Source organism: Peromyscus californicus, unplaced genomic scaffold, assembly GCF_007827085.1.
Source record: "Peromyscus californicus insignis strain IS unplaced genomic scaffold, ASM782708v3 Scaffold_20__1_contigs__length_68692818, whole genome shotgun sequence".
Classification (NCBI taxonomy): domain Eukaryota; kingdom Metazoa; phylum Chordata; class Mammalia; order Rodentia; family Cricetidae; genus Peromyscus; species Peromyscus californicus.
Genome location: NW_026294503.1, coordinates 64,942,980 through 64,962,962, shown reverse-complemented (window position 1 = coordinate 64,962,962; position 19,983 = coordinate 64,942,980). Strand labels below are relative to the sequence as shown.

At 45.1% G+C, this 19,983-nt stretch overlaps 1 protein-coding gene across 6 annotated transcripts in view; it reads right to left on the bottom strand.

Moving 5' to 3' along the window:
• Positions 1-19,983, bottom strand: part of Dip2b (disco interacting protein 2 homolog B) — a 205,921-nt gene that overhangs the window by 64,829 nt on the left and 121,109 nt on the right. For 3 of the 6 annotated variants that reach the window (XM_052748954.1, XM_052748957.1, XM_052748956.1), the window contains exons 5-12: positions 15,610-15,822; positions 12,201-12,353; positions 11,470-11,592; positions 8,387-8,584; positions 7,576-7,667; positions 5,038-5,148; positions 2,689-2,812; positions 1,875-1,984 (exon numbers count right to left, since the gene is read on the bottom strand). In XM_052748954.1, the coding sequence (XP_052604914.1) occupies positions 1,875-1,984; positions 2,689-2,812; positions 5,038-5,148; positions 7,576-7,667; positions 8,387-8,584; positions 11,470-11,592; positions 12,201-12,353; positions 15,610-15,822 (1,124 nt within the window). The remainder of the gene's footprint in view (positions 1-1,874; positions 1,985-2,688; positions 2,813-5,037; positions 5,149-7,575; positions 7,668-8,386; positions 8,585-11,469; positions 11,593-12,200; positions 12,354-15,609; positions 15,823-19,983) is intronic. The other 3 variants (XM_052748955.1, XM_052748958.1, XM_052748959.1) reach the window with 2 other exon arrangements.

The following is a 19,983-nucleotide window of genomic DNA, read 5'->3' as shown; positions in this document are numbered from 1 at the left end:
CTCTCCTCTCTGCAGTCAACAGTTTCTCCACCCTGTTCTTTCGTGGCCAAAGCTATCTCAAATTTTATTCATACTTGTTATTACAAAAGATTTCAGTATTACCATACCCCAAGCCTTTTAAAAAGTTTAATGGATGTGCTTACTAATTAATCTAGCAAATAGCTGGTGAGCAAGTCTTAAGAGGCCACAGAGGTGAAGGGCACAGCATCAGTCACAGGATTTCAGTCATGTGACCTTTGGACAGTTACCGAAGGTTGTAGTTCCGTCTCCTTGTCCATAGAGCAGGGTTTTTTTTTTATATTATTTATTTATTGGAGGGGCACCTCCATGATATGTCATGATACACATGTGGGGTTAGAGGACAACTTGTGGAAATCAGTTCTCTCCTATCTCGAAAGTTTTGGGAACAGAACTCAGGTCCTTGGGCTTGGTGGCAAGCACCTTTACCGACTAAGCCAACTCCCTGACCCCGTAGGGCAGGTTTACAAGTTGAAATCTAGTAACTTATTGTCACATTCACAGCTTCTCATCGCAGCACATGGGGATTAACACAAAGATTCACACAAAATTGTCAAGGTGCAGAGAAGGGGAGACGCAGAATACTCAGCCTAACCGGCACCTCCTCCCAAGCCTCAGGGTCATGCCGAAGAGGAGGTGGGTGCGAAGACAGTAAGAATCAGAGCTAGTGGGTGACAATGTGGAAACTGTTTTCTGGACACACAGGGCAGTTGCCCACGTGAACTTACAGTGTGAGCAAGATCTGCTCAAGCTCAAGCCCGACAAAATCCCAGCATGGAGAGGCAAGGTGGGCATCAAGTCCCACGCCCAGCTCAGGAGCTATTGGCAATTGATGGTTCGGTGAAAGGGAGTGTCTTCTTAAAGGTGTGCCCCCAACTCCCCATAGGTTGGCCACATTCCAGTGGAAGGCCACACATCCAAGAGTATGTGCATGTACTTTTTGAGTTTTTTAAAAAAAGACACAAATTTGGGTGGGTAGGGAAGTGGGTACATCTGGGAAGACAGGGGAGATGATGAACGTGAATCAAAAATACTGTACAGAACTGACAACGCTAATTTTATAATAAAAGTAAATCACTAATAAAAGTATAAGAAAGGGCCGGGCGGTGGTGGCGCACGCCTTTAATCCCAGCACTCGGGAGGCAGAGCCAGGCGGATCTCTGTGAGTTCGAGGCCAGCCTGGGCTACCAAGTGAGTTCCAGGAGAGGCGCAAAGCTACACAGAGAAACTCTGTCTCGAAAAAAAAAAAAAAAAAAAGTATAAGAAAGGAAAATAAATAAATAATAAATTAACAAAAAAGCTGAGATCTCCCTGGGCATTGACAGGAATGAAGAAATGACTGGGAAGTCCTTAGCCCCGAGAGCTATGCAAGCAGACAGGAGTCCCGCTGTCAGCCAGGCACGGTCCCCTAACCTCCAAGCCCTCAGTTATCTGTGTTTCAGAACTTTCCTTTCTGTCTGCTGAACTCATTGCTTCCCCTCATTTCTCCACTTCTTTGCCTCTGCCAGTCGGCCACCTCTCACATCTGTGCTTCTCCCAAGACTTCTGCAGCTCCCTTCTCCTGACTGAGCGGTTAGGATGACAGTGACCAGCACAGGGGACAGACCACGCCCACGCCCTTGGTTGTGTCTTAACTTTCTTCCTGGATACCTCTTTTCCTCTTAACTCTTATGCTTCAAATCTTTACTAAAATCTCTCTTAATAAACTCCGACTCTGCCTCAAAAGTTAATGGCAACAGAAGGTCCACTATAAGGCGTTTACAAGGCTACAAAATGGAAATGTCTCTCTTAGCATTCATTAACATGTATCTGAAACTAAAGGAAAGTCAGGAAACACACACAGCCCCCAGACTTACCTCAATGTACGCTGGTTCTGTACCAGCGGGGGCGATGTGGGGCTGCCAGTCTTTGGGAGGCTTTGAAAGGTACTTGGAATCTGTTACAACCCACTTGAGGCGAGGCCAACCTAAATCAAACCCAGAGTGAAAATTGAGTTGCCTAAGCCACGAATGAAAGACTTCACACTGAACTAGTCATCTTAAATGTCTAGAGCATATTAAGATCATTTCATCATCAATAAAATACTTAATTTTTATTAGGTGTTAGTGAAAAATCACCAATTATAGCTTCTTTCAAGAGAGCACTTGTTACACATGACAAACGCAGGCCTTGGCGCTCCTCAACAATGGGGAGACTAGTCTGTCAACAGAAGCCTGCGGAGCCTTGGGTCCTGCTGTCCCGGCTTTAACATACACACTGGAGTAGCCAGTCTTTCCGGCCAGTAGCCCAAAGGTTATGAGTGTGGCTACAGAATCAGACAGACTGGTTCAATCCACTGCTTGGCCATTTATTAGCTGGGATTTGAGGATTCTGTTTCTCAATTTCCTACCTGAAAAACAGGGTAATTACTGTACCTATTTCTAATGACTAAGAACTAAAAACAAACAAAAAACCACACAGGAAGCCCTTAGCTGTTACTCTATTAAAATCCTAACTAGTTGGGACTCAGGAGGCAGAGGCAGGTGAATGTCTGTGGGTTCGCGGACAGATTGGGTTACACAGAGAAACCCTGTCTTGAAAAAAGCAGTAAAAAAGAAAGAAAAAGAAAAAGAAAACTAAAGTATTTAGGTTTGACTTTCAGTTGGTAATTTGGGTATGCATATTACTCACCTTTAAACTGAACAATTTCTCCATTCTGAGTTTTTGGCAGGCCCTTCAGACAAATCTCACTGGTGAGAGCTAAGGCAATCCCACAGCTCCCTAGCAAGAAGCCAATCTGTTGACCTCCGGCATCCTGTGGAGGAAAATGAGCGAGCACAGTGAGAGTGTGAGCATGAGTGAGCATGAATGAGCACAGTGAGGGTGTGAGCGTGAGTGAGCATGAATGAGCACAGTGAGGATGCGAGCATGAATGAGCAAGAGCACACCATGCTTAGCAACAGCACCCAGAGATGCTCCAGCATAGCCACTGTGCCGTGGAGCCCAGGCAGCCCAGACAACACGCTCCACATAATTTCTGGGGTGGTTTCCTGAGTACGAGCAGACACTGCTCTGACCTGACATTGTAGAGTACACACCTAAGCCACTGTACCTGCTCTGGCTCTCAGCAAGGGGGACAAACTCTACCACTTTTCTTCTCCCAGTCCTACCCTCGGATCTAAGAGGACAGCTACCCAGGCCGGAACAACATGAATAACGCAGATGGATATCAAAGGCCTATTTCCAGACAATTACACCAAATCTTATCTTCCTTTATTCTTCTACTTTAAAGGAAATAGATTTAACTTTAAATAGCAGCAAAAGCAACCAAAGGCAAAGTCTGAAGTGTTCACACACCACCTTCGAAGTAACATTAGGAAACTATACAAGTACTCTCAACTTAAGAAGAACCTTATGACTTCCTCAGTAATAAAACAACAGACTCTATTCATCAACTAAAACTTTAGCAATGCCACCAAGTTGTTGATTACTTAAAAAAAAATTGCTTTCTTATAAATCAACATTCTCCATCGTATTAGCTTCTAACATCAATTCTCAGTAACAAACAGCTCAGGGAGAAACCAACCTAAGTGGAAATCTGCACTGTCATTTTTACTATCAGGGCTGACATGGTCCGAACAAAACTCTCCATTCCGGATCAGTCACCTCTACCACTGCACCATCACCTTCCCTCACCTCTACCACTGCACCATCACCTTCCCTCACCTCCACCACTGCACCATCACCTTCCCTCACCTCCACCACTGCACCATCTTCCCTCACCTCCACCACTGCGTCATCACCTTCCCTCACCTCCACCACTGCACCATCTTCCCTCACCTCCACCACTGCGTCATCACCTTCCCTCACCTCTACCACTGCACCATCTTCCCTCACCTCCACCACTGCACCATCACCTTCCCTCACCTCCACCACTGCACCATCTTCCCTCACCTCCAACACTGCGTCATCACCTTCCCTCACCTCCACCACTGCACCATCTTCCCTCACCTCCAACACTGCACCATCTTCCCTCACCTCCACCACTGCACCATCACCTTCCCTCACCTCCACCACTGCATCATCACCTTCCCTCACCTCCACCACTGCACCATCACCTTCCCTCACCTCCACCACTGCACCATCACCTTCCCTCACCTCCACCACTGCACCATCACCTTCCCTCACCTCCACCACTGCACCATCACCTTCCCTCACCTCCACCACTGCACCATCTTCCCTCACCTCCACCACTGCATCAGCACCTTCCCTCACCTCCACCACTGCGTCATCACCTTCCCTCACCTCCACCACTGCACCATCTTCCCTCACCTCCACCACTGCACCATCTTCCCTCACCTCCACCACTGCATCATCACCTTCCCTCACCTCCACCACTGCGTCATCACCTTCCCTCACCTCCACCACTGCACCATCTTCCCTCACCTCCAACACTGCATCAGCACCTTCCCTCACCTCCACCACTGTGTCATCACCTACCCTCACCTCCACCACTGCGTCATGACCTTTCCACTCAGCCATTCTGGGTTATGTGAAATGGTTAAAGGAAATTCCTTGATAAAATGAGTCTGAAGGAATGGTACACCCTATGAATGGTAACCACTGTACACTCAATATATGCCTCCTATGGTTTTTAAAATGGTAACGTTATAAAAATTCTTTCATAGATGAAATGTGTTATCTACCTGACACTCTTATTTACATAATTTTTGACGACTTTCATGTTTTTGGAAAGTAGAGTATTTAAAAATATGATCATGTTGCTTCTTTTTTCTTTCTTTCTTTCTTTTTTTTTTTTTTTTGAGACAGTATCTATCTGTGTAGCTCTGGCTGTCCTGGATCTCGCTCTGTAGACCAGGCTGGCCTCGAACTCACAGAGATCCACCTGCCTCTGCCTCCTGAGTGCTGGGATTAAAGGTGTGCACCACCATAGCCCAGCAATCACATTGCTTCTAGTGTCACTGAGTCAGTCCAGTGCCTACTGTATCACAGCAAAGGACATTAACACAGTGATATTACCTTTCTGGTCAGTGGTACTTCTATGGGTACTGGAATCACCTCTGCCAGGAGACATCCATAAAAAGCCACCATAAACATTACTGGATCATTGTTGGGGTAAACCAAGGCAACCTAAAATCCCAAAAGACATTCAACAACAGTGGAGAACAGACTGGTTAACTCTATGCACATAGAACATCTCCCATGAACACAATAAGTCAAATATTTAATAGTCATTCCTTCTGAAGGAAATTAAGGGACTGAGAAGGACAAAAGCATCTGATGGAGCACCAGCATCCCCATGGTTATACCATATATTCCGGGGGTTGGTGAGGTAGCTCAGAGAATATTTGCCCCACATAGGTCCCATTTGCAATTCCTAGCAACACCAAAAAGCAAAGCCAAATCATAAAACTTACACATTTTGAGAAATAAAAATGCAATTCACTATCATTACAGTAAAATGTTTCATTTAATCTTAGTTGTGACTTAGTAGCAAACAGCTTGCCTAATATGTTAGTTACTCAGGCAGTCTGAGGCAATTTACATTAGCGCAGGGTTAAAGGCATAAACGTGGTGGCTATCTCAAGACAGAGCAGCCTCTACTTTAAAGCTATGCATCTCCCAGGGATGCACATTGGGACCACAGAGGCCTGCTCTTAACTACTTAATCCCATCACTCCCTAGTCACTCAACATGCAGTGTTTCAGCATGATGGCATCTGGTAACATGAACAACTGTAAATACAGTCGACCCACTACCAAGAGGTGAGCAAGGAAAACACTGAAAGCCCTGTGTGTTCAGGTCTGCAGTTTCTTCTGCTAAGTCACAGGGATAACTCACCTCCCTACTTTACTCAAGGATGCAAAAACATACATTTCACTATACTTCGACGCTTGTTTTGTGCTTGGATATTCACAGATTACCATTTGAGATCTAATCATACCACTGGATTCTTTTTAATTTTTAAAAATTTCCTTTTATTTAGTATTACTGTTTGTGTATGGTGTGTATGTGAGCACAGGGTGTATGTCATGGTGCATGTGTGCTTAGAGGTCAACTTCCAGGTCTCCCTCCACAGCGAGGTTTGGACAGCAAGCCCTTCAGCCAGTGAGCCTTTCCTCCGGCCCCTCAGTCACTAGATTCCTGCTTCTTCTCCATTTGCAATCAAGTCTTTAAACTCACTCCAAAGGTGAGTTCAGTCTACACCTTTAAACTGCCCTAGAGGTCTAAAAATGACTAATTCCACAGAACCATTTCTTTACTGCTCACAAATGGCCATCTTGACACTTGGGTAGACACAACATCACCTGCTTAAGATTTAGTGAGCCATGGAAAATCCCCAGTGTCCATTTGTATAAGTAAAAGCCATACTTTAAGTACTTCTGACATCTTGCAAAAGCATGTTTAAAGAGTTACTTGAGGGTCCAGGAGATAGTCTAAAAGTGCTTGCCACCAAGCCCGATGACCTGAGTTTAATCCCTAGGATTTACGTAGTGGAAGGAGAGAGCCAGCTCCCACAAGCTATCCTCTGACCTCCACATGAACACTCATGTTCACACACATACACATACACACACACACACACACACACACACACACACACACACACACACACACACACACAAATAAATGTAAAAAAGTTAGTTTAAGAGATTCTGTGATCGTTAGCCTACTGAAAAGAAAGCTGGGGCCAGTGAGGTGGCTGAGTGGACAAGGGGCTTGCCGTGCGGTCTGGATAGTCTGAGTCAATAGAAATCCAGAACCAATTCCCAAGAGTCATCTCAAGACCTCCTTAAGACCCCACCCCCGACAAGTCAACAGATGTAAGTAAGTTAATTCATAAAAACTGCTGTGGAGTAGCTGGTTTTTCATTCTACAAATAAACAGTAATGTTGAATGGTAGGGAGTAATCATACTCAGTACATTACTAACAGGAAAAGAAAAAAATTGAAAATTAAACAGCTCTAATGTCACTTCCAATTAAGAACTAAACGAACAGTGTCAACTTGCCTTTAACAATTTTAAGAGCCAGTTTTATAAAGACAAAGATTGGATTCAACATCAAAGTATTTACCTTCAGAAAGACTTAATTTCCCTTTTTATTACCTCAGTTTACCAATAAGCAGCTCCAGAAAGGGGCCCGAAGCCTCTCAACCACAAACCAGCGCCTAGCACTGAGCTAGACCACTGGGACTCTGAATTAAACTGTTTTTTTTTATTTTCTCAGGGTAAGAGCGACACTAGGGCCGCCAAGATGCTCAGGGCTAAACGCACTGGCTGGCCTTCCAGAGGACCCTTCCAGCACACGTGGGCGCTCACAAGCACTTTGTAACTCTAGTTCTAGGCAATCTGATGCCCTCTTCTGACATCCTTAGGCACCAGCACATGGTACAGATAGATGTACATGCAGGCAGCAGCACACCCACACACATAACACAAACAAATCAGCATCTTAAAAAGAAGTTATGTAAATCTTACTATTGTACAACAAAAGCCCAGAGTGCATGTATCAGAAACAAAAGAACATCACCTTCTAAACAAAAGAAAACAAATTACCCTGTCTCCAGGTTTTAACACAGGTTCATTTTTGGTCCCCAATTTATTAAGCAGCGTGTAGGCCAACTTTAAACTTCTGCTCCACAACTTTCCTGGGAAAAGAAAACAATCAGACAGAAAATAATTATAAGCCTATTCCAGCGAGCGAGCGCGCTAAGACAAAGGCCAGTCAGGAGCGGTTGCGGTGGTCAGTACCACCCTCCCCACCACAGCAAGCAGCCTCTCATGAACCACTCTTGTCCCGGGACAAAGAGAACGTCACCCTGCCTGACTTAATATTTCAGGTCTTTTCTGTGGCTTTTTTTTTTTTCCTTTCTCTTTTTGAGACAGGGTCTCACCATGTAGTCCTGGCTGTCCTGGAACTTTCTATGTAGACCAGACCGGCCTCAAACTCACAGACATCTGTCCACCTCTGCCTCCCAAGTGCTGAGAATAAGGGTGAGTGCCACCGATACATGGTTCATCTCAAAATATTATTTTATGATGTAACAAGAGTATCCTTAAGTATCCCTTTAAAGAGAGGGCACCATTTTTTGTTTGTTTTACAACACAAGACTCAAAAGCAGGAGGCTGAGAGCATCAAGAGTTCAAGGCCATCCTTGGCTACAAGTTTGAGGCCATCCTGGGCTACATGGACTTTGTCTCAAAAACACAACACGAAACAAAAACAAATCCTCTCTAAAGAAAATGTTTAGCAATAGCTCCACTTGGAACATAGGGTCTAATTAATAACTGAGACATATCCAACTGCGAAACACCAAGAGAAACACTGCCCCCAATCCCTGAGAATGCTTAGCGCAGTGGGACCCACCGTATGTGAGGGTGTAGACTGGTTTCCCGGACATGTCCAGCCCGGTCAGGCAGGGGCACTTGGCTTGGGTAGAGCCCCAGCGCTGCAGGGCGGATTCCAGTGCAGGCGGCCAGTTACAGATGACTCCGAGGGGCTCGCCCTTCACTGGCGTCATCTGCCGGCCCTCAGGCTTCGGCTGGTTGGGATCTGGCTGAGGTACTGTAGCAAACAGGCAAGAAGACGAAGTAAGTTCATGTGCCTCTAACACAACTCTAACCTCAAACACATTTCCTCCTCTGCGTCTCTGGCTTATTCTTGAACAGAAAGGAAGACCTTAGGGCTTCCATCATCCTCCAGAGGAGTCACGGCGTCCAGGGCAGGGGTGGCTCTTACTCCCATCACGGCTTACAGTGCCCCCAATGCAGGGGCTGCTTAGCAGTGTTAGCTGAGCAGAGCTGTGAGCGACAGAGAAGAACACCTGCGCCAAGACGCAGAGGGACTGTTAATACTCATTTATACACCGTAGGGTTTGCTACAGTGAACGAGGATTATTCACATCATTCTTTAACTCCTATATTTTTTTTGTTTGTTTATTGTTGGTTTTGGTTGTTTGTTTTTGTTTTAAGACAGGGTCTCCCTAAGTAGGCTTGGTTGGCTTGGATCTCCATCTGTAGACCAGGCTGGCCTTGAACTCATAGAGAGTCACCTGCCTCTGTCTCCCACTGTGCTCAGGCTTAAATTATACATTCTCATAGAAGGAAAGATGATTTACATATAGACTAAACAGTCACGTATTTACTGTGTGCATTATGTGCACAGACTATGGTAAACTGAGAAGGTGAACAAGCAGGGGGGAGCCTTTGCCCACAGTCTCTGAGTTCAGGAGGCTGAAGCAAGGACAAGTACAAACTGAAGGCCTGCCAAGGAACACCGTAGCCAAGGCTCTTGTCTCCACAAGCACCTGGAGAGAACAAACACCGCACAGACAGCTACAGGGCGCACTAGGGGCACACAGACAGCAGTGAGGATAATCCTTCAACTCAGGTGTGACTCGCCCGGGGGTGATGCTCTCGCTCCTCTCCCCAAGTCTGTAGTCACCCACTGCCCAGCTTGTCCTGCTTTTGCTGTGTGCATGCTCCTAGTGCATGCTGTAGCTGTATGTGAGCCAGGGAGATGGCTCCACAGTTAGGAGCACTGGCAGCTCTGCCAGAGGACCCAGGTTCAATTCCCAGCACCTACATGTCAGCTCACAACTGTCTGTAACTCCAGTACCAGGGGATCTGATGCCCTCGTCTGACCTCTGTGGGCACTAAGAATGAAAGTATTACACATACATGCACGAGGGAAAATACCCATCCATGCAAAATAAATCAGTATAGACAACTAAAAATAAGAAGAAAGCTGTTCTTTGTAACTCCCTATTATGATAGATTTGTAGGAATTTGTTTTGACTCCTTCTTTTTCCGGAGTTAGTATATAAAGTGACGGGTTTCCTAACAGCATTTTTGTATGTCTGATTCATGACACTTCCTTCTTGCTCATCCCCACTCCCAGCTCTCCTACCCCCTCCTGCTGGCCTCCCTCTCCCTAGACAGTTCTCATTTCTGCCTCTTAGGCCCACCTCTGCTAAGACTTCCTTCTCCTCTCTCACAGTCCCCCCTTTTCAGGACCTGCACACACACATTTAAATCTAGGTTCTGCAAGAAAAAACATGCTGTCTTTATGTTTCTGAGTCTGGCTTATTTACTTAGTGTAATGATCTCTACTTGCATCCATTTCTTAGAATTCATTCTTCTACTGACAAAATATTCATTTCACTCCTTATTTTGCATAATTTTCAGACCATTACAGACCCTTAAAGGTAGTCTACATTTAACAGGACTACCCAGGAGTGACTGCTAATAAACTGTCTCGTCTCTACAGAGACTTTACACCTGGTAGGCACAGTTTTCCACTAGGGCTTCATGCACACTTTTTCATGCTTCCAAAAGATACTGGTGTTTTCTTTTCCAAAAATGACTATTAGTCAAAGAAATCTATTTACAATTAGTAAAACGTTGTTAGAACCTGACAAAGATCAAAACTAGTCTCCAATATGCCAAATTCCATTACTATTCTGATATTATACTCTACATTTAGACTCAGGACAAATAAACAAACAAACCCCACAAAAACAAGCACAAACTGGTAGGGCTTACTGGTAGCTCCTTACACAGTAAGAGTCAGCCCGTCTGCCCCCCCCCCCCCACCTCACCTTTTTTATGGAGGTCTATCCATCAGCTTCAGTCATAGAGAATGGCTGCCCTTTACCCACACTCACACCCATTCCATTCCCTTTTCAAGTTTTCTGATGAAATCCAGGATATCATGATTTCATCAGTGAATGTATTTAACTGTTGCACAAATAAATTCTGATGATTGATGGACTGATGACCTGTCTTCAACCTCACACACAGAACCAACCTCTTACCTCCCTACTGGCTAACCTGTCTCCCTGCTGACTCATTTTAGAACCGACTGGTCTAAGTCACACAGCATGAGGAAGGAAGTGCGTCTGCATGTCTTTACCATCCACCACTCTGTCCTCTAGAAAGTCGAGTGTGTGCACTGATTAGCAGATCCAGTGAAAGGCCCATCTGTATTATAAGAAAGAGTAGGCAAAGCCTTGAGGCTGGATTTGTTACCTACACTCTCAGAAAATACAAAGTGCAAATAACTTTACGAATGATGTATTTCTAGGTCAATGAGATGGTTCATCAAATAAAGGTGTTTGCCATCAAGGCTGCTGACCTGAGTTTGGTCCCGACATAGTGAGAGAGAAGGAACTTTCAGAAGTGACTTCTGACCTCCACACATGCGCGTGTACTCCCCCCCACCACCACCACCACACACACTGCATTATGCACTTGTGACTCGTGACCAAGTTCAGACTACACTAACAAGGACAACTCTAAGCTCCTGGTCCTCCTTGACCATCTCCCGACACCTAACACACAAAAGCTCCTTAGGGAAGAGCACAGCCTTGAGTAAAAGCCATGCCACGTTCAGCCCTGACCGTACACACCCAGCTGCTAGTGAGTGTGTGCTTCTGGCACTTTTACTACTACCTTCCACAATTTCTTCAGAGTCGTCCACAAAAAATTCCTTTAAGGGGGGCCTTTTGGGTCGTTTCAGAGTGCTGAGAAGCTGCTGGATTTTTGTAGATACTCTGCTATTGACAGGAACACCTGTAAGGGGAAAAAAATGGTAAATTCAGTTAAAATCATTGAGTTTAATAAATATATTTTATTTCCTCAACTACCTCAAAAGACTTCTTCTTTTGAAAAACTTAACTATTAAGTTTTTTATTACCAATGAGACTTCTAAGGAATTAAATGCCTTGTTTATTAACACTTTGTGCTTTCTCTTTCTTACTCTTCTTCCCCTTCCTCTTTCCTCCCAGATTTGACTTCTAATGATGTTTGGCCCTGGCCCATCTTCTTCTATTCGGAAGGGACCAAACTTTCTGACAACAGGAGACCCATGCAGCGCCGCCGCCGCCATGCCGAGCACACGGCTGAGCACACGGCTGAGCACACGGCTGAGCACACGGCTGAGCACACGGCTGAGCACACGGCTGGCAGGTCCCCAGGCTTCCTCTTCTCCTGTACAGCTCTTTCTCTTCCGCACTTGGTTCTCAGTTCCTTTTACAGACACCAAGTGTGAAAAAGTGACAAGGGGGACTCTGCATGGTGACTGTGAGTGAGCCAGTGGCAGTGTGTCTCTGCAGCTAGGACAACGGGGAGGAGCTGCCAGGCAGATCTGAATCTTCCCAGTTTAACGGAGGGACTCATACCATCAGCCGTATCCATAAGGCTGGACCTGTTGGATCCTTTGTGCATGCCTTTAACTATGCCGGAAGGGGGCAGGTCAATGTTTGCTGGGCGAAGTGAGGAGGAGGAGGAGGAAGAGGTAGTTGCAGTGACGTCAGGAGGAGCTGAGACATTCTCTGAGAGGAAAAGACAAAACTTAGAATCATATTGTATTAACAGTCTTTTACTTTAGAAGGAATAAAAATCATTAGCTCCTTTAAAACAAACTTTAAGAAATATTTACTTATTTATTTCTTATTATTATCGTGCATTGTGAGTTAGTCCTCTCCTTCCGTTGCAGTGCCAAGGATGATGGAACGTGTGTCGTGAGGCTTGCCTCCAAGCGCTCTTACCTGCTAAACCATCTCACCAGCCCTAAAACAAACTCTTTAATCAAAGTCTACTAGCAACTTACTGGAGGAAAATTAAGGTAAACCAGAGTTTATCAGCTTTCCAAAATGGTAATTTTCAAGATTTGAGTAGCTTTAGTTATTAGGTCAAATCACATAGCCAATGTTTCTCAAAAACATTATTTTCTATACAGAGAGGATACTAGGAATCCAATGTTGTAAAAGTCACTTCAAAGCAGAACCAACGTGAGTAAATGCCCAACTTGCCGCTAGTTCTCTAGTTCCGTGGACATTTCCTTATGTCATGCTGTATCTAGGACGTTTCCCCTTCTACCAAAGCCCAAACAGTGCCTTAGAGTGGCTCAGAGACCCACGTTCTCAAAGGAAAGAAAACGAGACAAAGTCTACTTCTACTTTTGATAAAATGACCCACAGTTAAGTTGGATCCACTTTCAGGCAAGGCTCTTTCTTGCTCTAAGCAGAGATTAACCCACATATGCTATTTCACGGAAAAGTTCTTTTGAATTTTATTTTTTGAGACAGGATCTCATCAGCCAGGTCAGCTGATCCTCCTGCTTCTACCTTCCAAGCGCTGGGATCACAGTGTGCACCATCTTGCTCAGTGCCGACAGACAGTGAACTGATGTGAGAAAGTGAGTGACATCATGGGGAGAAAGCTACGCCACACCAAAAAATAAAATAAAATAAAATAAATCAGAAAATATCTTCTGAAGAAGGCAATTCGAGGATGCAAACCATATGACAGAAAATTAATGAAAACCCACCAAAAGGCATTAAAGGGGGAGATGTAATTTCCAAGATCAATTTAAGAGAAAGGTTTCTGCACCTCGAAGGTCTATGAATATTACTTTTATAAGTAATACTTTTTGAAGTTTGAAAAATAACTGGTATGAGTCCAATGTGGTAAAATGTGGCAAAAAAAAAAAGCATTAAGTGTTTTCTTTTTCTGATTTTCCTGTTCGGGCCTCGTGGGACGTCAGGTGTGTACCAGCACACTCAGCTGTTTCCTGTGTCGTTTTGTTTTCAAGAAAGGATCCTGCTATGTCGCTCAGGTTGACCTTAATTCTGTCTCAACCTTCCACACGCGGGGTTACAGGTGTGTGCCACCACACCCAATTAGAAACGTATATTTTATTTGATCCAGTATGTCCACCTGAGCCATTTTGTAAGAGGACAGCACTGGACACTATTTCATTGTCCAAACTCAGGGAGTGGCGATGTAAACTAAGGCACAGAAAAGCAGTGGTGTACTTTAAAATCACAATAATAGCATAATCGTAAATATACAAAAGATGTTCAGGATAAACTGCTAAGAAAAGCAGCTAGGGGCTGGAGATGGCTCAGAGGTTAAGAACACTGACTGTTCTTCCAGAGGTCCTGAGTTCAATTCCCAGCAACCACATGGTGGCTCACAACCTTCTGTAATGAGATCTGGCTCCCTCTTCTGGCCTGCAGGGACACATGCAAACCGAACACTGTAAATGTAATAAATAAATAAATCTTTAAAAAAAGAAAGAAAGAAAAGAAAAGCAGCTAGTGACTTAATTACATCTAGGACAGTTTACTCTTTACAAAATCCAAGTCGAATCTCTACGTGCTCCTAACTAGATCTAGGCTGCACATCAAGATGCGATACCAACATGGGATCCATACGACTAGTGTCTTCTCCTTCTTTTGAGGCAGGGTCTCTCTGCATAGCCCTGGCTATCCCGGAACTCATTATGGGACCAGGCTGGCCTTGAACTCACAGAGAACTGCTTTCCTCTGCCTCCTGAATGCTGGGATTAAAGGCCTGAGCCACCACACCCTGTAGATTACAGTCTCTTCTAAAGAACAGGAATTACTTCCATAGGAGCTAATATCCAAAAGCAATATTACTGTAACTCAACTAAAAAAAGTAACAGAAAAATAGGAAGTCACATGAAATCATCTTAATAAAATCCAGACAATGTAAAGTGGGTATCTGGATTTCTTTCTCAAGTGGAACAGCGTTGTTTGTTTGTAAAGACATACTCATCAATAAATCCTCCCGGCCACAGCTCAGCTGCTTGTTCTCTGGGACAGAGTGGTGGGAAACACGCCGGCCTGTGTACGGCTGCGCTGGGAGGCTCAGTGACACCGAGTAGAGCAAAGCGTGCAGGGAGGGTCACCATGGTGACGTGTGGCTTTGAATGTGGAACTTTATCCACAAGGTAGCTAGCTTCTGAAAAGTATAACCCTACACTGTAATCTTCCCATCTTTTCTTTTCAGAAATCCAATTGAGATATCATCTAAAGCGATACAGGAGTTACTGAGACGACAATTAGACAAGGGAAGGTGACTGGTGGTCAAGAAGGAAGAGTAAGACACCAGACATGGCTCGAGGGCACGGCTCAGTGCGATCGGTGCCGCCAAGTAAGGAAGTCAGAGACCTGAGAAAAAACAAAAACAAACTCACAAATACATAAAGCAGAGCCAAGCGACAGCTGTACACACAACAGCAGCAGCAGCAGCCGCAGCAGCCAGAGCTCGGGGTGCCAACCCTCGGCCGCACACTTCTCATGCAGCAACATTACCGCAGCAAGCAACATAAACCCAGTCTTTAGGCAGGACCAGAAGGCCTTGCTGACCACGGCTTAGTGTAGAATTTGCTCAGATTAAGTATGTTGTGTTTTATGCAATATAGATGATATTCCTGGGAAATCTGAGGTGCTACATATTTTAGTAGCTCTTGATATAGGGACTACTTCTTTTCTGGGATAAACCCATACTCAGACTGGTTTTATATTTTGCAGCTTCAGTATTGCTTATGGAAATAGACATGGCTTCAGGTGAGCAACATTTCACTCAATAATGCTGAGGATACCTATTACTCCTGCAACAGACATACTGCTGGTGTTTCCTCCTCTGCCTCATGAACTCTTCTCTGTGATCATATTTTTTAGGCCCCATTGAAAACCTAATACAACCATAAACTGTTTCCAGGATACTAGGTGCCAAATGGAACATGAGGTGGGCTTCTTGGGTAGATCCAACTCCTACCTATTCGGGTATTGGCAAATACATCAGCTAGAGACCCACTGGTTCCTTTGACCTCTCCGTGGGACAGCGTGGAAGATGCAGATGAAGAGGTGGACGATCCCTGAATGGAGCGGTTGATCCAGGACTCGGCATTCTGCAAGCTCTGTTGCAAGGCAGCAGAGAGCGCGGCCTGGCGTCTCAGAGAGCCCTCATCCTCAGAGGCCGAAGACGTGTCTGTGTGGAATTAGAAAAAAAGAAGTCTCGATCCTGCCTTGAGCACAGACTGTCCAGTTCTTGCTCACGGACTGCACACCCAATGTTGACGAACCCAGCAAAACACTAGCATTCTCAGGTTAGATTAACAGGGGACATTTCTTAAGACGTTGAGGAGAGATCTGTGGGCCGTAACTCGGAAAACAGAATGCTGACCTTAGAAGACCATGTTAAACTTTGAGAAAATCTTTTAAGAATTTAACTATTTTCCTATCCTGAGATTGACTGATGTCTAAATTCTTCTGGTTTGCCTGCTTATTAGAGACCTTGTGACAGGCGGTCATACGGGATTATGGGTATTTGTCTCTGGAATCTACTTCTGTTGAGAGAAGTTAGCTGAGAGCAGGGTGATGGGAACTCAAGTGTGGTGAGAAACTGTCTTAGCCTGGAGGCGCTGCGCTCTACGGGACGGGACGAGCTAGCTGGTTGGTCACAGGGCACAGGGGAGGTTCCCAAATGTGACAGAGTCAGTCACAGAAGACTAAGAATTGCCTGGTGCCTTGACTGAGCCTGGCTCTGACTTTAGGAAGTAGGCCTAAATTAGAACAGCTTGCTGAAAAAATGAAAGTGCACACAGGAGGTCAAAGCTGGGGAGAAGCTAGAGTTATCTCAGGCTAGAGTCTACAAGGCATTCAAGAGTCAGCGGGATGACCTGAGAAAAACTTCTAAATGACACTGGCTGGCTCGAATTAGTGATCTGGGGGTTGAATGAATTTCTTGACTTTGTTCGTGTTTGTGTAGTGCTAGGAATGGCGGCCAGGGCCTCACACGTGCTGTAAAGGTAACCACCAGATTCTGCCCAGTCCCATTCAGTTTGTTTTTTAATGAAAAATGTCACGCTCAGTTCTGCAGAAATTTTTTGCCTAATTCAGATGAATTAGTAGGCCCAAGACATGGAGTGGTTTAAAGAGCCAGAGAAATAAACAAGAGGGCAGGAAAATTGCTAACACTCCACAATAGGAAATTGAACTACAAACAACACAAATAAAAACCCTATGGTCATTCAGAACCCAGAAGTCTAATCTATAAACAATGGTCACAACCCTTGTTTCTTGTTCAGGATGACCAGCAAGGCGTCACCTCACATTAAAGGAGACCCACAGCCCAAGAACTGTGATGGTTTCTAATGCACTAATGCTGGAAACTGTGTCAGGTCCTAGGGATGCTGAGACACACGCATGCCTATGAGATAGTATATACCACTAAAAAGCCATACGGTATGGTACCATCGATATACAACCCCGCACAAGAACACAACATGCCGTGAGAAATGGTACAAGCCGAGACTCTGGGAGGAGGACTGAGCTCAGCAGGGTTAAGTACTGCAGTGTAAGGAGAGCACCTTATAAGGAGGTGTGAGATGGGGATGTGGGGTGTGGATAGACAGAGACAGACAGATGGAGACCCGAGACTTCAGTGATACAGCAATAAGGCTCCCTAAAGGAAAGAGTGCACAGTATAGCAGGGAAGAGCCGAAGGAGAACACAAAGAGAGCGGTACTTAACAGAAGTAAGTACCACTCTAGTTTTCTATAATTTCTAGAAAAAACTCTAAAATGTCAATCCTGTAACAAGCAGAAAGTAGGGAGCAGGGAGGCAATGCGATGTGTGACCCTCGCCGTGAAAATCAAGTATCTCTGGGTGACATCTCATAATCCCACAAAGTCCTCTGGATTTACAAGCTGCCTCCACGGTGTCACTTTAATTTGTGTAAGTCTAAAACTCGAATAAATCAGTTTTTACAGAGAGTAACACCAGTATTGTCATTATTGGATTTATGGAAAACTGACTGTATTATGTTCCTGTATTTGCTCAATGATGTACTTAGGTGTAGCGTTTCAATTCAATTACCTGCTTTGCCTGCCAGCCCTCCCCTGGGTGTTTAACGGCTTACAGCTGGGGAACTGTTCAGGCCAGGGGAAAACACGGATGGCTTTGGTGTCCCTCTTCCATCTGAACTCTGAGGCCTACCACTTTATTTGTAACTTGGGGTTAAAATGACTCATTGTGAAGCCTGTTTATCCATTCGACAAATATGCCTGTGCACTGTACCAGTGGGTGGGAATGAGATGCCGAGAAGACACAGCCCTGCTTTCACAGGCCTTGAAGCCCTGTGAGTTCATGCTCCTCTGCCCTGCCGGGTAACCGGGAACAAGCTGAGAGGTGCAGGGCAGCATCAGGTACAGCAAGTGAGCAAGGGCAGCAGGGACAGAGAACAAGGCATTTGAAGGTACTGACCAGACGGAACGCAGCTGAGGCACACAGAGCAAAGCAGACAGCAATGAGGGAACAATCTGGAGCACAGGCATGCAGGAACCACGCCTTCCGAAGGCCGCTGTGGGGCGGGCCAGCAGGCTGCTCACAGCTACCGGTCGAGATCAGTCCCCTCTCATGCCCCGGAGTACTGATAAAAAGGTGTTTCTGTCTTTCTGATCTGCTGTGGTGTCTGGTGTTTTCCTTAGTAACAACTTAAATAAGGCACTGAAGAGATGGCTCAGCAGTTAAGAGCACTTACTTCTGTGTCAGAGGACCCGAGTTTGGATCCCAGCACCCTGTCAGTGGATCACAAACACCTGCAACTCTAACTCCACAGGATCTGACAGCACTTTCTGGACTCTGTGGGCATGGCACACACAAATAAACAAAAGGAATCTGTTTTTAGAAAGACAGAATAACTTAAATAGCCTACTCCTTCCTTTACACTGAAAGCAGGGAGCAGAGAGACAGCTCAGCAGTTAGGAGCATTTTGCTCTCAACTCTTCCAGGAGACCCGGGTTTGATTCCCAGCACTGATCTGCCAGCTCACAAATGCGGCTAACTCCAGTTCCTGGAGCTCCGGTGCCCTTTTCTGGCTTCCATCAATGCTGAACATATATGGTGCATACATATACATGCAGACAAAACATCCATATACATAAAAATAATAAATGAGAGCAAAGAGAACGGAAACCTGAAAGTTGGTAGAAAAAGAGAAAAACATCTGCTCTGACCCTCACACAACCCAAGGAATGTGGCTGCTACAGGTCACAATTCCTGTAGAATTCTCAGGAAATGTGCGCTGCTCAGCGCTGCTCTGGGCCTGCTGCGCTTTTTCTTTTCTGTTCTCTTTTTTGAGAGCAAGTTTTGCTATGCAGCTGAGGCTCACATGTACTAGTGGTCTTCCCGATCCTGTCTCCTGGGGAATGGGTTTACAGGCATGGGCCACAATACTTGCCTGAGCCTACAACTTTAAAAAAACAAAATAAAAATGAGCTCTTTTTAATATTATTATTTTGTAGCATAATAAAAAATTGTCAACTAGGAATATCTGTAGAAATTTGGGCAAGATTAAAATATTTCTTTGGTTTTTATTTGGTTGCTGGGGAGTGTGTACTTATGGAGATTGGAGGACAATGTGCAGGAGCTGGTTGGTTCCTCCTCCCATCGTGAGTCCTGGATGTCAAACTCAGGTCGTCAGGCTTGGCAGCCAGCGCCGTTACCTGCTGAGCCATTTCGCTGACTCAGGTTTTTTGAGACAGGGTCATGTTATGTAGTCCTGGATAGCTTGGCCTTGAACTCATGACCATCAGTCCTCCTGCCGCTACCTCCTGAGTGCTGTGATTAGTCATGAGTCCCACATAGCGCTCCCGACATTTGCTTTGGTTGGTGGTTGGGTCTAGGGGTTGCACCGAAGACTTCACGTATGCTAAGCAAACACATTGCTACTGAGCTATGTCCCCAGTCCAGGAACAATTTCCACAGCATGGTTTGCTCTTTGTGCTGTGATGTGATTTAACAGAACACCATTTGATACTGTGCATCAGAAGCCTAGCATCTATTTCAGTGGTTCTCAACCCGGGGGTCATGCCCCTAACAGTGCATATCAGATATTTACATTACGATTCATAACAGTAGCAAAATTACAGTTATGAAGTAACAACAAAATAATTTTTTTTTTCCAAGACAAGGTCTCTCTGTGTAAACAGTCCTGGCTGTCTTGGATCTCACTCTGTAGACTAGGCTGGCCTGAACTCACAGAGATCCACCTGCCTCTGCCTCCCAAGGGTTGGGATTAAAGGCGTGCCTGCCACCACTGCCCCACAAAACAAAATAATTTTATGGTTTGGGGAGTCACCACCAAATG